We start from the raw sequence: 16,850 nt of genomic DNA, 5'->3' as shown, positions 1-16,850 counted from the left end.
TTTTCCTGGCAATTATATGTTAAGTTTTAAAGGATGTTACGTACACCAAATTATTATTATTAGATTTTGCATTTTTTATCGTATACTCTCTTTATTTTACAGTATTACATGATTTCTTTTCTGAACAGAACGGTGGTCAAACTAGAGCCGGAGGAAGTAATTGGCCTCTGAAGGGAAATAAAGGAACTCTATGGGAAGGAGGAACCAGAGGTGTGGCATTCGTTCACGGGAATATATTAAAAAACAAAGGCTACGTTAATAATAAGTAAGAAGCAAAGAATTTTTATATTTCATTTATATTAAATATACTCATATTTATATATATATAAATATATTCATAACACATAGCTGCGTTCTTTTTTTTTTTGGTCAGTTAATTTTTGATGTTAAATAGAAATGAGATGTTTTGTGCAAATGTAAAAAAGTGAAAATATCAGTTTGTAAATATGTAGATTTTAAATAAAAGAAAATGAATAGTTATAAATAGAAATAATTGCTAAGTCACTCCTACAATTTGTAACGCTATTCAATAAACTTTGTTTTCTTTTCTTTTCTTTATAAAACAAAATGGACGACTGGGGCGTCCATTTTGTTTCATTTCATCAAAATGATGAAACATCTTATTTTGAGATCTGGGCTTGACAACACCTTCAAGGATTTAAAAGACAATTTTTAATTGCAATAAAATGATACCTCTTTGGAAATCAGCAAGATCCTGTTCTTTTTCCATAGCTGGTGAACTGATTTGGGCAATAGTCCGTTCACACGGTTTTAATTAGTGTCTAGGTAGTGTATTTATAGTTAATGTTTTAAACCTTGTAAGAAATAATTAACCAAATAGAAAAGCAAAAGCTGCCATAATTCTAAATTGAAGCACTTGCTATTTTATTTAGTTATTTAATTTCATATTTCTTTTGTAATATTATATATTTAGTATTTGTTTTATACTTATTATTTCTTTGAAATAATTGTATTTTTAATACTTTTCATTTATTTTATTAATTTTTAATGTAAAATTCTTTTATTTTATATTTTTTATTGAAATAGATAAAGATTCAGATTGTAATAAAAGTGGTTAATAGATAAAGATTCATTTATTTTATTGTAGATTAATCCACGCTGTGGATTGGTTTCCAACACTACTAGAGGTCGCTGGTTCACAATCACGTAAGTCCATTCTACTAGAAAAAATTAAATTAATAATGCAAAAATGTAAAATAAAGTTAAGTAATAATATAAAAATTAATATTGTAAATAAAAACGCTGAAACTTGATGCTGTTCACAGAGAATTTATTTATCAATGTCTGCAACTAGAAAGGTTTTGTTTTTGATTCAAGTGGTTGATATGGAAATTGTTTTTTATATTATATTATATTATCAACACTACTGGGAGAAATCAAAATTTAACTTCTACAACTTTAGTTTAGATTTTTGTACCTACGTTTTGGATTTTCGTACTCTTATTTATTTACAGAAGAAAAGCATTAAAATATTAAAATAAATCGAACTATTTTTGGCCCGGTAAATTGTATCTATACAATTCTAATATTTTGCCTTTGATATTTACTTATTCATATATTTATTTAATTAATGGAGCTCTACAGGTGTACTTATGATGCTTCAAAAGGGCAAGAAGCCTCTATAAGTGGTACAGATTTGGAACGGCCTCCCTAAATTGTCTTAACCTGTAACTGACGCCCGTTCGCGTCTTATTTGCATAATCGTTCTGCCCTGCATAGTCGCAAGTACAAGTTCTTGTATATTATAACTGCCTTGTTAGATACTTACACCGATGAGCCAAAACATTATGACCATCGAGCCGTTATGCAAATCGAAGCAACTACAGGTGAACTATGGCGCGTGCGCGGGTGGGGACACGGTATAAAAAACACTTGATACTGAGCGCCGTTAATCAGTGTTACTCTTGTTCTTCAGATGGGAAAGGCTTAAGCGAGTTTGACAAAGGCCAAATTGTAATGGCCAGACGAATGGGTCAGAGCATATACGAAACGGCACGGCTGGTGGGATGCTCACGGTCAGCCGTGGTTAGTATCTACCGAAAGTGGTCCGAGGAGGGGAAACCGACGAACCGCCGGCGAGGTGTTGGACGACCATGGCTCATCGATGCTCGAGATGAGCGAAGGCTCTCCCGGATGTTACGTGGCAACAGAAGGAAGACTGGGGCGCAACTCACTGGTAAGTGGAATGCTGGTGACAGGAGTAATGTGTCACAACACCCAATACATCGAACCCTGCTGAAAATGGCGCTGCGTAGCCTCAGACTTCTCCGAGTGCCCATGCTAACCACAGTTCACGACGACAGCACCTACAATTGGCACGCGAGCATCGAAACTGGACCTTGAGTGATTGGAAGAAGGTCGTCTGGTCCGATGAATCATGTTTCCTGTTGCACCATATGGATGGCTGGGTAAGTGTGTGTCGTTTACCTGGGGAAGCGTTGGCTCCTTGATGCACCGTCGGACGAAAACAAGCCCGTGGCGCCAGTGTCATGCTTTGAGAGATGTTCTGCTGGGATACCCTGGGTCCAGTCATCCATGTGCCGGGAACTCTGACGTCTACCACCTACCTAAACGTCAGATGTACCAAGTGCACGTGTAGTGTGTGGACAAGTGATTTGTATGCTCTTCAAGTTTTTAAAAATTTATATAGTTTCTTCTTGCTTATTAAATCTAAATTCATACTAATAGATGCCTTATCGGAAGTTCGTCTCGTCCTTCAACTTACATTATGCAGATCGTCATCAGGTAATCTTTATTTGAAAATTTTTCTATGGATATATATATGCGTTAAGATACTGTCGGCTGCTGTGTGACACAAGGTCAAAGTTCTTAGCTGTAAAGGCTTTATAGTCGGTGGCTGGGAAACACAAGGTCAAACACTACTATTTTTGCGGGCGTTAAGGTGTCATCCTAGCTCCCTGTTAATAGCTTTACCTGGGGTCGTGGTGACCTTCAGTTTGGAAGGCGATTACCGGAACACCACAGTTTATTTTGTCAATCGTAGCGTCCTTCTTGTTATGCATTTCTCGGGAACAGTTTCCTTCACTCTAGCAGTGACTAACATTTATTAATTTGATTGCTTGAACTGTTTTTTTTTATAGTGAATTGATTGTGCTTATTTAAGATTAGTTATGGCCCTGAATATTAAGTCTTCTTCTTCCAGTCACATAGTTCCATGAGGAGCTGTTGTGGCCACCAACAAATTCCTCCAACTGCATCGATCATGTGCTATACTAGCGGTATCGCAAAATGTCACGCCCAAAATTTCACTGATTACAACCTTCCATCTAGTTGCAGGTCTTCCTTTAACAGCAGTTTTTGGAGTTGATTGTTGTGTTATGCTTGAACATTAAGTAGTTACCTTCATATGACATCCTTTTGACAGCAATTCTCTACAGCATATGCTGCACCCGGTTATTCGAAATTCTTCGATAATCCGACTTTTGTGCAAAATGCCTTTAGAAATTAAAAACAACACTGACAACTTGAGTTTTCAAAACTCGGCAGCTACCTCTAAACTTCTTCACTGCACAGATCAATACGATGAGCTGGAGGACGCGAAAACGGTCCCCATGATTAAGTGGAAAAACAGAAAAGGAACTGCTAAAAAAAGGATAGGGAAACGAAAAGCCAGCAGGAGGAAAAAGAAACCCATGTGCTCTCTGCCTACCAAGCGGACCCTGGCGAAGAGATCAAGCAGGACGAAATCTGAAACCACTGGACCTCACTCCCACAAGGAACAGTGCTCGAACAAACGCTGATCCTCAGAACTGCTCTGGAAGATCTCCTCAAGGAATCGAGCAATAGGATTACGACGGGACTTCGTGGTAAAATTGTGACTATTTGGACGAAATTCGAGACAATCCTGCAACAGACACACCTTGACTGCGAGCGGGCCAAAACGAAGCTTGAGGCCTTCCAGTCTGCAGGAGCAAGCCAAATGCTACAGTGTGCTCTCCCATATGCACAAGCGTTAAGGACTGCACCTGATGCTGCACGGAACAAGAAAGAAATTGCACCTGCTACCAAAAGGAAAACATTACTGACACAACCCAATCTGGTTGTTCTGATACCAACATCCACGGACAACAACAAATCAACTCTTATCTTATCTTCCTTCATGGATTAGGCGATCCGTCTGTTCCGATTTCGAAGAGGTCTGCCCATCTTTTCTTTGGTCTTCCTCTGTCTCTTTTTCCTTTTTTTCTATATGTATAAGCTAATTTAGGGAATTTATTATCTTCCATTCTTTCTACATGTTCTTTCCATCTTTGTCTATATTCTATAATTTTGCCATTAATTGAGTAAATCTTTAATTCCTTTCTAATATTTACGTTTGGTATTTTATCTAATTTTGTACATCCTTTAACATATCTTAAAAATTTCATTTCTGCAGCTTGTATTCTATTAATGTCTCTTTGTTTCGGTATCCATGATTAAGCCAAATCAAGTAAAGAGCTAAAACCCAAATTAATGAATAAATTGGGTGAAGAGTTTAAAACTACCAGAATAAATTCAGTCCGAAAGATCAGGAATGTAGGCATAATATTCGAGACTGAAACCAAAGAAGAAGCGCAGAAAATTATAAGCAATCCTAAAATATCCGAACTGGGACTTACAGCGACTGCCCCCAAGCGGAAGGGGCCCTCAATAATCATCTTTAACCTAAACAAGGACCTCACTCCAGAACAACTGGTCGAAGAAGTCTACCAGAGGAACTTTAAAAAATCATATTCAGGATCAGGATGCATACACCTTACTCACACCCAAATATACCACCATGACTAAAGTGAAAGTCATAATAACTGGGTAATAGAATTAGCACCAGAGGCATGGCAAGTGTTAAACGGCCAAGTTAGAACATTTGTTAACTGTGGCAGCCACTGCTTCCTGGAGCACATGTCTGTACTCAAGTGTTTCAGGTGCTGTAAATTTGGTCACACGACCCACACCTGACCCAGACTGTGCCAACGTGCGGCCACTGTTCAAAAAAGGGTCACAACTACAGCATGTACCCTAACAAAAATACCCAACCGATCTGCGCCAACTGTAAGAGTCAAAAAATGGACCCCACGCACTCGATTAGAGATGCCAAATGCCCGGTGTACCTTAAAGCGAAGAGTTTGTGCCAAGCAAGGCTACACTATGGGGACGCGCCTTAAGAAGTTCAACACCAACGAGGTTAGATTCTTACAAATCCATGCTCAGAGAGCCAAGGCAGTGGTCGATCAGGTCAGACTGAAAGCAGAGGAAAAAAATATTGATGTGCTAATTCTGCAAGAACCATTCACACATATGAGGGCGGTTAGACGATACACACTAACCTATAAAATTATCAAGGAAGAAAATGACACCCCCTGGGCTGCTGTTGTGGTGAGAAACCCAGACATTACAGTAACAACAGTAACACACCTGTGCACAGCATGGGCTGCATGCGCCCATTTCATCACCGCCCTGAGAGACTTCTACGTGGTGGCCTTATATTGCCGCCCAAGAGAGGACATCACATTTGCGGTTCGGTACCTCCACTCTGTTCTGGACGCTCTTCCAAGTGCCAAAATAATCATTGGAGTGGACGTTAATTGCAGATCACCAGTGTGGCACAGCCGCACAGCTTCTGGGAACCCGGAATTGCCAGAAGTTGGAGGAGTTCCTGGCAAATTCCCCACTCACAGTCCTAACCCTCCCCAACAACCTGTCGGCATTCTGCAACACGCTGTGGGAGGCAACCATCGATGTCTCTGGCCACCAGAAATATAGCAAATAAAATAACTGGATGGAGGGTCCAGGATGCTTGGACCGCCTCCGATCATCGAGCCCTGACATTCCAGCTTACCCGTTCACTCAACAGCACACCTACACCTAGACAAATGCTGCACAGATACTCTATCAAGAAAGCCAACTGGGAACTCTTTCAAACCACCCTGACTGCTGCAGTGCAGGGGTACCAAGAGGAACTTCAAACCACTGAGGACCTCAACCAGTTCCAAATGAAGACAACTGCACTGATCATGAAAGCCAGCGACCTCGCCATACCTAGGCGGAATCCAACCCCGAGAGCGATTCCCTCTGTAGAAGCGGAACCTATAACGGCTGAGAAAAGAAATCCAAACGCGAGGAAAGCCTTTCAGTGGCCAGAAGAACCTGTCCAGCTGTGGAAGTCGAGGCCCTCCGCCAGCAATATAGGGAAGCCAGGAATGCATATACGGCGCAAATCCGTAAAAGTAAACAGTAGTCTTGGGAACAAATGGTCTCGACAATGGGCAACAACGATCCCTGAGGATGGTGTACAAAATCGCCACTAACAAACTCCCCAGGGGCGAAGCCAACATGGCTACTAAATGGAGATCTGATAACAACCTGGGAGCACTTAGTAATCAACATCCTAAACACAGTCTTTGAGCTGGAAGCGGACCCAACAACCAGTCAGCAACTGCTTATATGCCAAGAAAATGAGCACTACCGAACCAAGACAATTGAACTGCCCTTCAGCAGGGAGGAACTCATCGATGCTGCAGCACACATTAAAGGGAACAAATGCCCAGGACCAGACCTACTCGAACCCGAAATAGTGAAAAAGACAGTGGAGATCGCTCCCGATCTACTCCTTAACTTATTCAACACCTGCCTTCAGACCAGTTGCTTCCCATTGCTTTGGAAAACGGCACATTTTAAACTTATCCTGAAGAATCTATTAAACCCCCCCCCCAGATCTCCCCGACTCATATCGTCCAATAGCCTTGCTTTCAGTGGTCAGCAAGCTCTTCGAGCGCCTACTGTACTACCGACTCTAACAGCATTACAATGCGGCAGGCCTTGCTTCGCCTAACCAATTTGATTTCAAGACGGGATCCTCTGCCGTGGACCCCCTCCAGCATTTGCTGAATCTAGCCAATGGATGTGACAAGAAGTACCTTCTAGTGATCTCTGTAGACTTTGCCGAGTGTCCTGGCGATGCTCCGGACCGCTGGGTTCCCGGAAATTCTCTACCACACAGTCAAGAACTACCTTACTGACAGAGCAATCGCCGTCAATGCTCCTTTCCAGGCACTCACTAGGACCATCTGCAGGGGTTGTTCACAGGGTTCGGTCCTGGGCTCGCTATTGTGGAATGTGGTGCTGAATGCTTTACTGGCCCTGGACCTCAGTGAAGTACGATCCCAAGCTTTTGCCGATGACCTCATACTCACTGTGGCTGCAAATTCCAGAGCCCGTAAAACGTAGCCAACCAAGCCCTGAACACTGCAAGAATGGGCAAAAAAGAATCAACTAAATATTTCCCGGGCAAAAACCAACTCAATCCTGCTGAATGGAAAGCTAGACATTCGGCGACCTCCCCAGATAAAAATCAACCAAGCAACAATAAAATTCACCAAGCAGCTCAAGTACCTAGGAGTCATACTGGATCAGAACTTCTCCTTCCAAGACCACCTCAAATATACAAGGATTAAAATTAGAGCTTACACTGCAGTTATTTCCAGAGTGGCCAGACGGGACTGGGCCGGCGAATGCTCCCTCTTTTTCAGAAAGCAGTTTTCACACCCATAATCACCTATGACCCTGGGGGTGTGGTACAACAACACCACATCTGGTACCAACAAAAGAATTATTGACTCCACTCAAAGAACAATTCTCCTCACCATCACCCGTGCATGCGGCACGGTAAGCACACATGCCCTGCAGATCCTTGCAGGTATCCTCCCTCTGTATTTGGAGATTAAAAAAAAATCAAATTATTATTTTGGGGTTGCCCGTAACTGAATACATTAACTCGTATTTGTGTCTGTAAATTGCGTGTGTTCTATGGTCGATTTGCCTGTTTTGCTGGACGAAAAAACGCCAATTTCTGGGGAGAAAAACCTTGCTATCTACGCCTGAAACCGACTAACTCAGCCGTGGATTGAAAAAAGCCCATTAAAGTTCCTCGCGTTATCGACGGGATGCGAAGACGGGCCTTTTCCACCCGGTGTGGTGAGGACGGTGACGATACCACTGTGCTACCGCGCAGTGGATTTGGAAAGAGTGCACAGGAGACTCCTACACCAAGGGTACCAGTAAAACCTGCCTCAGTTACTCTACGGACCCAGCAAATGATCGCGCTGCAGAAAAGAGAAGGCTCCAAGCTTACCTGGTGCAAGTGTGGCAAGAACGATGGAATCACTCCCACACTGGAGAAATTACTAGGAAATTTGTGCCCGACGTCGGCATATCTTCCCCAAGGCACCGAGCTGGTTCTCACCGGGACTTCAGCCAACATATCTTTTAATAGGGCACGGAGCAATCAATGCCAAACTGTCCCTCCTTGGGCTAGAAGAGGACCTTTCCTGCTTTTGTGGAGGTCTGGAGAGCTGGCAGCACCTCATATATGACTGCCAGCTCTATGACGACCTCCGCATCATCCTGATAACACAACTGACCTACTTACCCAAAGGACAAGAACACCAATTGCTAGACACAAGGGAGGAATATTTGGCATTCTCCGACTTCGCCCAGGAGCTCTTCACGAGGTGGAGGACACTTAGTGTCGTGAAACGCCACTGACATACCCACATAAATGTGACAAGTTCACTGGAATGGACATAAGCCCTATGTATGACAATACTACCAGACTTGACACTAATAGGTGCTCAAGATCACGAACGATATGATAGAAACTACTGGAGCATGACGGACGGCAGATGGACAGCACAGTCGGACGTGACACTGATGAACTCGAACCAATGTGACATTGGCCTCATCACGGACCTTGACATCTACCAGGACCAGATGTTAACCAACTGATGATGACATGAGGCAGTTTGCCCCTGGCACACCATATGGACAATCTGCTCCATGCTCCCTTGCATGGTGCCTTCACTCCTGTTCCCTGGTGGGGAGAGAAGACTGTTCTCTTTCCTCTCCCTGCCTCCCCCTCTTTCCTCCTGGTGGGGCCTGAGCCAGCCTCACTGACCATATCGGGGTCGCCTTCTCTATTGTCCTCATATTTCTACCTATCACCCCCGAGTCTTCGGTCTTCCTCCCCTACTCTACTTATACACTAGCGTACGCCCCACACAAGTTCCAAAGTTTAATCACGTCCAAATTACATCGTTTATAATCCATTTGGTTTTTCCAATCGTAGCGCTCACCCCAACTACTTTTTTTTTTTTTTTTTTTTTTTCACATAAGCCCTAGCCACTTAAATCTCAGGAAACTAGGTGGCAGGGCCTGCCAGATTAAAATATATAGAGCTTCTAGGTACCTGGTCTGCCTCCATGAGGCTAAGTGTGGGCAACGGTGGGTCCTAATAGGGGCCCAAAAGCTAAATGGTACACAACACTACACATATACATAGCCCACACACCTTTAAATCTCTGGCCTTAACAGTGAACTGTCACACCCACAATGAAAGCTACGCAGAGATAGGGGAAACCCCTGGTGCCGTTTGACACTTTACACTTTACACGTGTGATGTTTCATGGCAACGGTCTTCCCCTCTGGCGGTGCCGTCTTTCAGCAGGATAATGCGCCATGTCACACTGCCCGGATTGTTCAAGACTGGTTCGCGGAAAATGAGGAAGACTTCCAGATATTGCCCAGAATCTGGGGTTTTTCGTCCAGCAAACTGACAAATCGACCATAGAACACACGCAATCAACAGACATAAGACAGAATGGCAGATAAATTTAATTATTCGGGTGTCCTAAATATAATAGTTTTGTTTTGTTTTTTTTTGTTTTTTTAGGTATTGGCCTGGCCTCCAAATTCCCCAGACATCAATCCCATCGAGTACTGTGGTTTCTGTTGGAACAGAACTCCAATCTGCGGCGTCTCCACCATGAACCTTACAGGAGTTAAAGGAGCTGCTGGTTACATGTTGGTACCAGATACCACAAGACACGTTTAAAAACTTTGTAGCGTCCATGCCTCGCCGGGTACGAGCTGTTTTGGTTGCATGTGGAGGATCTACGTCATATTAGGCAGGTGGTCATAATATTTTGGCTCATTGGTGTATATTTCGACAATGTAAGAAGAGAAAACGGTGGAGACAGCAGATGAATTTGACACAATGAGGTAGAGAGATTTTAAGCCAGAGAAGATCGAAGAGAGGAGATTCCAAATTGCCAAGTCTCTGACAGGGAATATCAGAACGGACATATGCGCAAGTACCACCTTTGAGGAGAAAGGAATCATACAGTGAATAATTTGGGCATCTGAGATGAGCAGTAGTTGAATCAACCGATAACTGTGATTCTGTCAGAAAAAGTACATGGGGTTTGGCAGACTGCAAGTGGAACTGGACATCGTTGAGATTAGAATTGAGACCACGTATATTTGTGAAATGAATTGGGAAGTGTTTGGGAGGTTTACGTCTTTTCGCAGACAAATTTACTCTATTAGTTTATCAATTCATGGTGTATTCAATAGTAAGAAAAAGTGGATGGGACATGCTGTATGAAGTAATGAAATTTTTGGATATGGCGTAGTCAAGGACATGTGGAGTGCAAGACTGAAATGCCTTAAAACTGAAATTGGGGATTTGGCGAGGCAAAACGCTGCCCTTGCAATTTTACTTAAATGGATGCAGATAGATGAGTTGAAAAAGCAAGACCAAATTGTTGAAGAAGAGTTGTTGAAAAGAGTTAAAATTGTTGAAAAGAGTTGAAAAAGCAAGACCAAATTGTGTTCGATGCGTGAAGTAGCTTACTGGACACGTACATAAATTTGAAAATATTTGCGTTTGGACTTCTCCCGGTTTTTGGTGAGGGAAAATATTTTGGAACCTGAACTATATTAAAAATATATCAAGAAACCGTTTGAACAATGCAAGTCTCTCAGCATGCTTAAAGATCAAAATTACAGCATACTTCCCTGATGAGAGACTCGCTCGAGAAGTTCAGCAGCAAAAGTCTCATTAATTAGAAATATTATTAATAAATAATATTTCAAAATATATATTTTTTTAATAAAACACCTTCCCACTCTATTCCATTTCTTAAAAAACTCCCCAACCCCTCCCCTCTTAGCTTGAGCTGAAGTGCGGTTCTTCAGATTCTCTCTTTTTTTTTTTTATTAGATCAAAAATGGCTCTTCACTCAAAAAGGTTGCCGAGCCCTGCAATATAGCCAACGTGGCTTCAAAACCCAACGCACACGTCAAATGTCTATAAAGGTTTGTTGTTCCCATTATTTAATTTTGCATTGCAGTGCTCCATTTAAAAAAGTATTTTTGGTCATTATATCTTGATCGCGTTATCAAGATGGCCAGGAAATATCTAGTCTGTGATTTGAACTAAATCAAGACTATCGATTTCTAGATATTCAAGATTTCTATTATACTCTAATCTATTTATAATTTATTGCAACCTTATATAGAAAAAGGTTCCAAGGACACGTTGTCCAATGTCGACGAGTTCTTTTATTAACTTCAGTTAACAGAATTGTCTTACATTTCTCATGAGTCTCAAAAAATGTTATTCTCAGTTGCTTACTAATGTCAAAACTCTGAACGAAACAACCTAAACACTCGACATATATTAATTTGTACGAAAACTGAAGATAATTGATGATGGTGAACGCCAGTTTACCAACCTCCTAATGAATATTGCAAATACGTGATTCGAAATCAAGCACATTCTTCAGTTCTACTTAGATTATACATCGCTGTTAAAAATATCCAGTTGTCAAGCGCTTTCCCGTTATGTATTTGGCTCTTTGCCAATGCTCCTCACCCTCTGCCATGGACACATTGATATATGAATTCTCTTGACAAAAAGGAGTTACACCCATTATTGACGATGCATTTTTTTCAGCTCTAGATATCGATGGAGTAAGTCAATGGAATGTAATTAATAATAACGGTGAGCCGATTAGACATGACGTTGTATACAACATATATGATGTTTTCCCTCCAAGAGCTGCATATAGGTAAGTTAACTCAGCCTCTTTTTTGCATTCTTTTTAGCTAAAATATTTGTTAATTTTGGAGTTTCATTTCTTTTTTTTTTTTTTTTAAGAAACCCCAAACTTTTTGGATTGAAAGTTGAGGATATAGAAGACACTTCTTGACATTAGATTTGAATTGTTGTAGATATTAATTTTCGCGAAAAAAATTCGTCTTGTGAGTTTGGAGTTGGACAGTGAATGGATTGCTCACTGCTTCGCGCATGTGTCAAACTGGTTTGGAAGATATTGCAGTTCCCATGAAAGTATCTATAAAAAGGCATGCATCACCCCAGAGCTGGGAACAATATTTCGAGAGCCAAAAGAGAAACCCCAGGTTTTTGGTGCAGTATTTATTAATATGTGCTTATTTCAAGAGATATTAAAAGTCACTATTGTCCCTAGTATTGATATGTGATTTTGTCTACAAATCTAAGTGCCATTGAAAACGAGAATTGGACCAATAGACTTTTTTTCAAGAAATAAGATAGGATTTCGTTTTAGGATTAAGTGAACCTTTTTCTTGGCCACATTTGGAGAATTATCTGGAGATGGTATTTAAGGAATAGATGGTCAATATTCCAGAAGTTGTATCTCTCTGTGAAGGGAAGGTTTCTCAAACGTATGGAACGTAGTATACTATTATCAGTAGACCAATGGATATGATTTCCAGTCAGCGTAAGGTTATTAATATAGAAGAGAAAAGAGTGGGAAAAAAGAACTGAACCAGGTTCACCAACATTAATTGAGAAGTTAGGAGACAGACAGCCATCTAACATTACCTGCAGTGAGCTCTCAGAGAGAAAATTGGCTACCAAATTACAAAAAACAGGCGGAGATCCCCAAAATGGAAGCTTGTTTAAAAGATCTTTATGCCAAACGCGGTCAAAAGCTATATAAATCCAAGTTTTCGGGAGAAAAACCCATGCTTCCCTCGCCTCAGACCGGCTACTCAGCTATGTTGTGAAAAAGGTCTATAGAAATTCCTCGCGTTATTGACGGGATTCGAACTTAGGTTTTTCCCACCCGATGCGGGGAGGACGGTGATTATACAAACTATGCTACATTAATTTGTAGCATGAGAGCCCTACCCCAGTAGGGCTGTCAAGAGCAACTGCTTCAATTCAGTTTCTTCACACTTTTCCATCGATTTTGTCCAAAGATGAATAGCATCACCAGTGGATCAACACTGATAGAATCCACATTTGCGATCATTGATCAGATGGAAGATTTCGCGATAGCTTAGGAGTTATCATTTATGGGATTTCTCCATTACTTGGAAAGAGTAGAGGTAGTGTAATGAGACAATAATTGGATTGGAGGGATTTGGAACCATTTGCAGTAACTAGCTGGAAGTGTGTAAATTTCCAAGCAGAAGGAAAAACACTGGTGGAATAAGCAACTATAAAAAGTGACACAGAATAGGAAAAAGCTCAGGAGAATAGGTTGTAAGAACAAGTAGAGAAATGCCATCACGACCTGGAACTTTCTTGCCATCAAGATTGTTCAAAATTCTTCTGATATTCTTTTAACGGAAGACCACGGGAGGGAGGCATTGAGTGAAGTGTACTGGAATGGTAGGAGGTGGTTTAAAAGATCGTCAATAAGGATTAGAAGAAAAGTAAGATTCCATTAAGTCGGCTTTATCTTTAGCTGAGGAATCAACAAATAATTAGTTTTTAACAGAGGTGGAAGTATGGATGAACGGAAGGTACAGCCAATATCTTTGTCAAGAGAGCATAATGCTTTACTTAAGTGTATGCAGAAAACTAAAACCCGCAGATTTTCAGACAAGCCAATTTCAATATGCTACATTTTTATCTTGAACGTCACGTACGTCACGTCTTTTAAATCACCTCTTACCATTCCCAGTACACTCCACTCAATGCCTCTTGTGGTCTTCCGCCAAAGGAAGAATTTTGAACAATCTTGATCATGATTGGAAAACCATAGTTTAAATAAAGGACAAAATGTTTGAGTAGACTGTAGAATGAAAGATTTTACCATTACAAGAATAATTTCACAGACATGATCTGAGCAAACATTAGAATCGGAAGCTGTAAAACAGTAATCCAACCAAGAAAAAGGGAATAGAAATCATATAGATCATGCCATTTCACATTCTGATAATGATGATATGAGGCTGAGAATGGCTATATGAGAGAGAGAGATGCTCCATTGGAAAAGAGACAATTACCAAATTTAGACCTGAGTCAACATTAAGGGATCACTAACGTTGACTGTGTGCTTTGAAGATAATGATAGATGTACCAAATGAATTTGACAGAGTAGAGTAATGATATTTTTAGCCAGAGGAGATTCCAGATTTGGAAGTTCTGAGGAACATTAGAACGAACATATGCACAAGTACCACCTTTGAAACAAAATAAATCGTAATGCTGGATAATTCAGATTCTGTTAGAATAAGTGGGGCTTTGCAGATTGTAGGTAAAAATGAACATCACTGAGATTGTGAGAAAACATACACTGCCCTACCGTTGATAGTTGGTCACATCCTACCCAACTATAAATATGTTCGTAGGCCTTCAAGGAAAGAGTAGTATGATTGTACCTCCCAAACTGACGGAATGTGACAGGAGAGCCCTGAAAAGAACCGTCAGCCCGGAACGCGGTCGACGTTTTCGCAGTACACACAGGCCCTCACTGAGACAAATAGGACACATGTCAACACGAGTACAGTGCGCAGGACACTGCATGATATGGATTACCGTGCAGCCATCCACAAGCAACTAATCACCCTAACTAATGTCAGATGCTGTCTAGCTTGGTGTAAGGCCCATCGTTCTTGGACCGCAAATCATTGAAAAGCTGTGCTTTGGAGTGACGAGTCTACCAGTTGACAGTCGTGTCTGGGTGTGGCGGTTGTCCAGAGAAAGATACCTACTGGACTGTATCGTCCCGAAAATGAAGTTTGTTAGAGAAAGCGTGATGATCTGGGGCTGTTTTTTATTGTTTGTCCTGGGATCACTGGTGGTTTTGGACAAAACCATAAATGCTGAGGTATATCTAGGCGTCCTGGACAATGCTGCGTTACCTATGTTGTGGCAGCATGTCGGAGAAGACCCATACATGTATCAGCAGGATATTGCTCCATGTCATACTGCCTAGCATTATGGTTAATTGGTTTGAGGACATGAGCTTGGAAAAGTTAAGACTGACCAGCCCATAGCCCTTGACCTCAGTCCTATAGAGAACCTCTGGAATGAATTGGATCATCGGGCGCGTGTCCAAAAACAGAGCTGAACTGGTCTCTGCCTTGAAGGCCGAGTAGTGGAAAGTAGAAGACATTTATAAAAACAAATGGAGAGTGTTCCATGAAAACTAGAAGCTGTCATAAAGGCAAAAGATGCCAATACACATTATTAGTTTTCCTGTAAATAGAAGTTATTTGTAGATATGCATTAATAATAGGTCTTAATGGTAGGGCAGTGTATTTGAAAAATAAATGAGGAAATAAATGAAAAAAATTTGGAAGATCTTTTCGCATATAAGTTTTTTTTTATTAGTATAACTGTTCGTGATGTATTGAATAGATAAGGTAAAAGTAGAGGGGGAAACATGTGATTAATATTAAATGGCGTGCATACAGCAAGAATATGTCCAGAAAATGAAGAATTAATAAATTTCATGTCTCTGGACATTCCTCGATCGAGTTCGCCTTTCGAAAACGGTAGTGCTTTCTAAGTTACCACTAGTAAGAAGCCCGTGCTTTACTTTGTACACAAGTTCTTTTATTTTGTTTTGCCCAGTTTTATTTTGTACCTGTTTAAACACCAGCTAGACCTTGTCTAGTTGATGTTTATAAAAGTCTAGTGTCTGTATGAGTGTTCTGGTCTTGAGAATGGTACGCGATTCTTTCTTTTGGAAGCGCCCAGACTACAAGTGTTTTCGTTGTCAATGTGCTTACAAGACAATGTGAACTTTAAATGCTCGTATACAAGTTAACCAAAATTTAACAAGTGTGCCTCAACGAATTAAACTATGATTAGCTATGGCAAATATCAACTGTGCTGTTACCTACAGGGGTGGATTTGGGTTTAGGAGTAATTAGGATAATTATTCCAAAAGCTTGTGCTTTCATATTATACTTCTGCATTATTCGTAAACAGATAATGCAGAATGTTTTATTCAATTAGCTAGTCAAGGGCTTCTGCATTATCTGTAAATAGATAATGTGAAAGTCCCCCCCCCCCTAATTAAATGAAACGGGTGTTTTTCTCCACAGATCATTATTTCATAGAGCATTAACCTTTCCTTAATTCTGCTATGTCATGCTTTCCTCTTAGATTCCCCTTTTAAATATAGAGGTTACTTAGAATCTAATTCGTCCTGATACACCTACCTTTTGTTATATGTTATTAATAATGTAACAAATAGGTAGAAGGAAATCCTGTTCTGTGTAGAAACTCGATTGCCTTGCACTTAATTGCATCTCTTTCCCTATTTGCGCATCTTTAATTCTGAATTTGAAGTGAAAGTAAGTTTTTTTTGGAACTGCGTCTGGTCCCAAGTTTTCGGATACTGCAATTCCCATAGAATTTATTCAATAAATTTTATGTTTGATATTTTTTATTGAAACCATCCTGAGGAGATCGCCTGGCAACACTTGTAATGCGTAAAGTATGGACGTCAATAAAAGTTGTATAGCGGCGGTTAAAGTACATTTCTAGGGTGGGTTTTTGTTTAATTGGAGGGGGATGGGGAAATTCCTTGACGCATCAACTACTTTGGTCATAGTTCGCCGGTTCATATGATGGATGTGACCCTGCCGTGTTTTATGTCATTACAAGTGCGTAATGGGGGGAAGGGAGCTTACTTTCTACATTGAGATTGGTTAAGTACCATCTATGATGAAGAAGCCTTGAAACTTGCTTCCTCTAGGTCTGA

General features: G+C 40.8%; 1 protein-coding gene across 1 annotated transcript in view; it reads left to right on the top strand.

The window, feature by feature from the left end:
• The window catches only part of LOC150082306 (arylsulfatase B-like), a 59,730-nt gene that overhangs the window by 32,348 nt on the left and 10,532 nt on the right, over window positions 1–16,850 (top strand). The window contains exons 11-13 of the mRNA XM_090380483.1: window positions 129–265; window positions 1,109–1,167; window positions 11,813–11,927. Coding sequence (XP_090236609.1) covers window positions 129–265; window positions 1,109–1,167; window positions 11,813–11,927 — 311 coding nt within the window. The remainder of the gene's footprint in view (window positions 1–128; window positions 266–1,108; window positions 1,168–11,812; window positions 11,928–16,850) is intronic.

This window comes from Mastigoproctus giganteus, chromosome 8 (genome assembly GCF_048544385.1).
Source record: "Mastigoproctus giganteus isolate SK-2022 chromosome 8, ASM4854438v1, whole genome shotgun sequence".
NCBI lineage: Eukaryota > Metazoa > Arthropoda > Arachnida > Uropygi > Thelyphonidae > Mastigoproctus > Mastigoproctus giganteus.
This window is presented reverse-complemented; position numbering and strand designations above follow the sequence as displayed.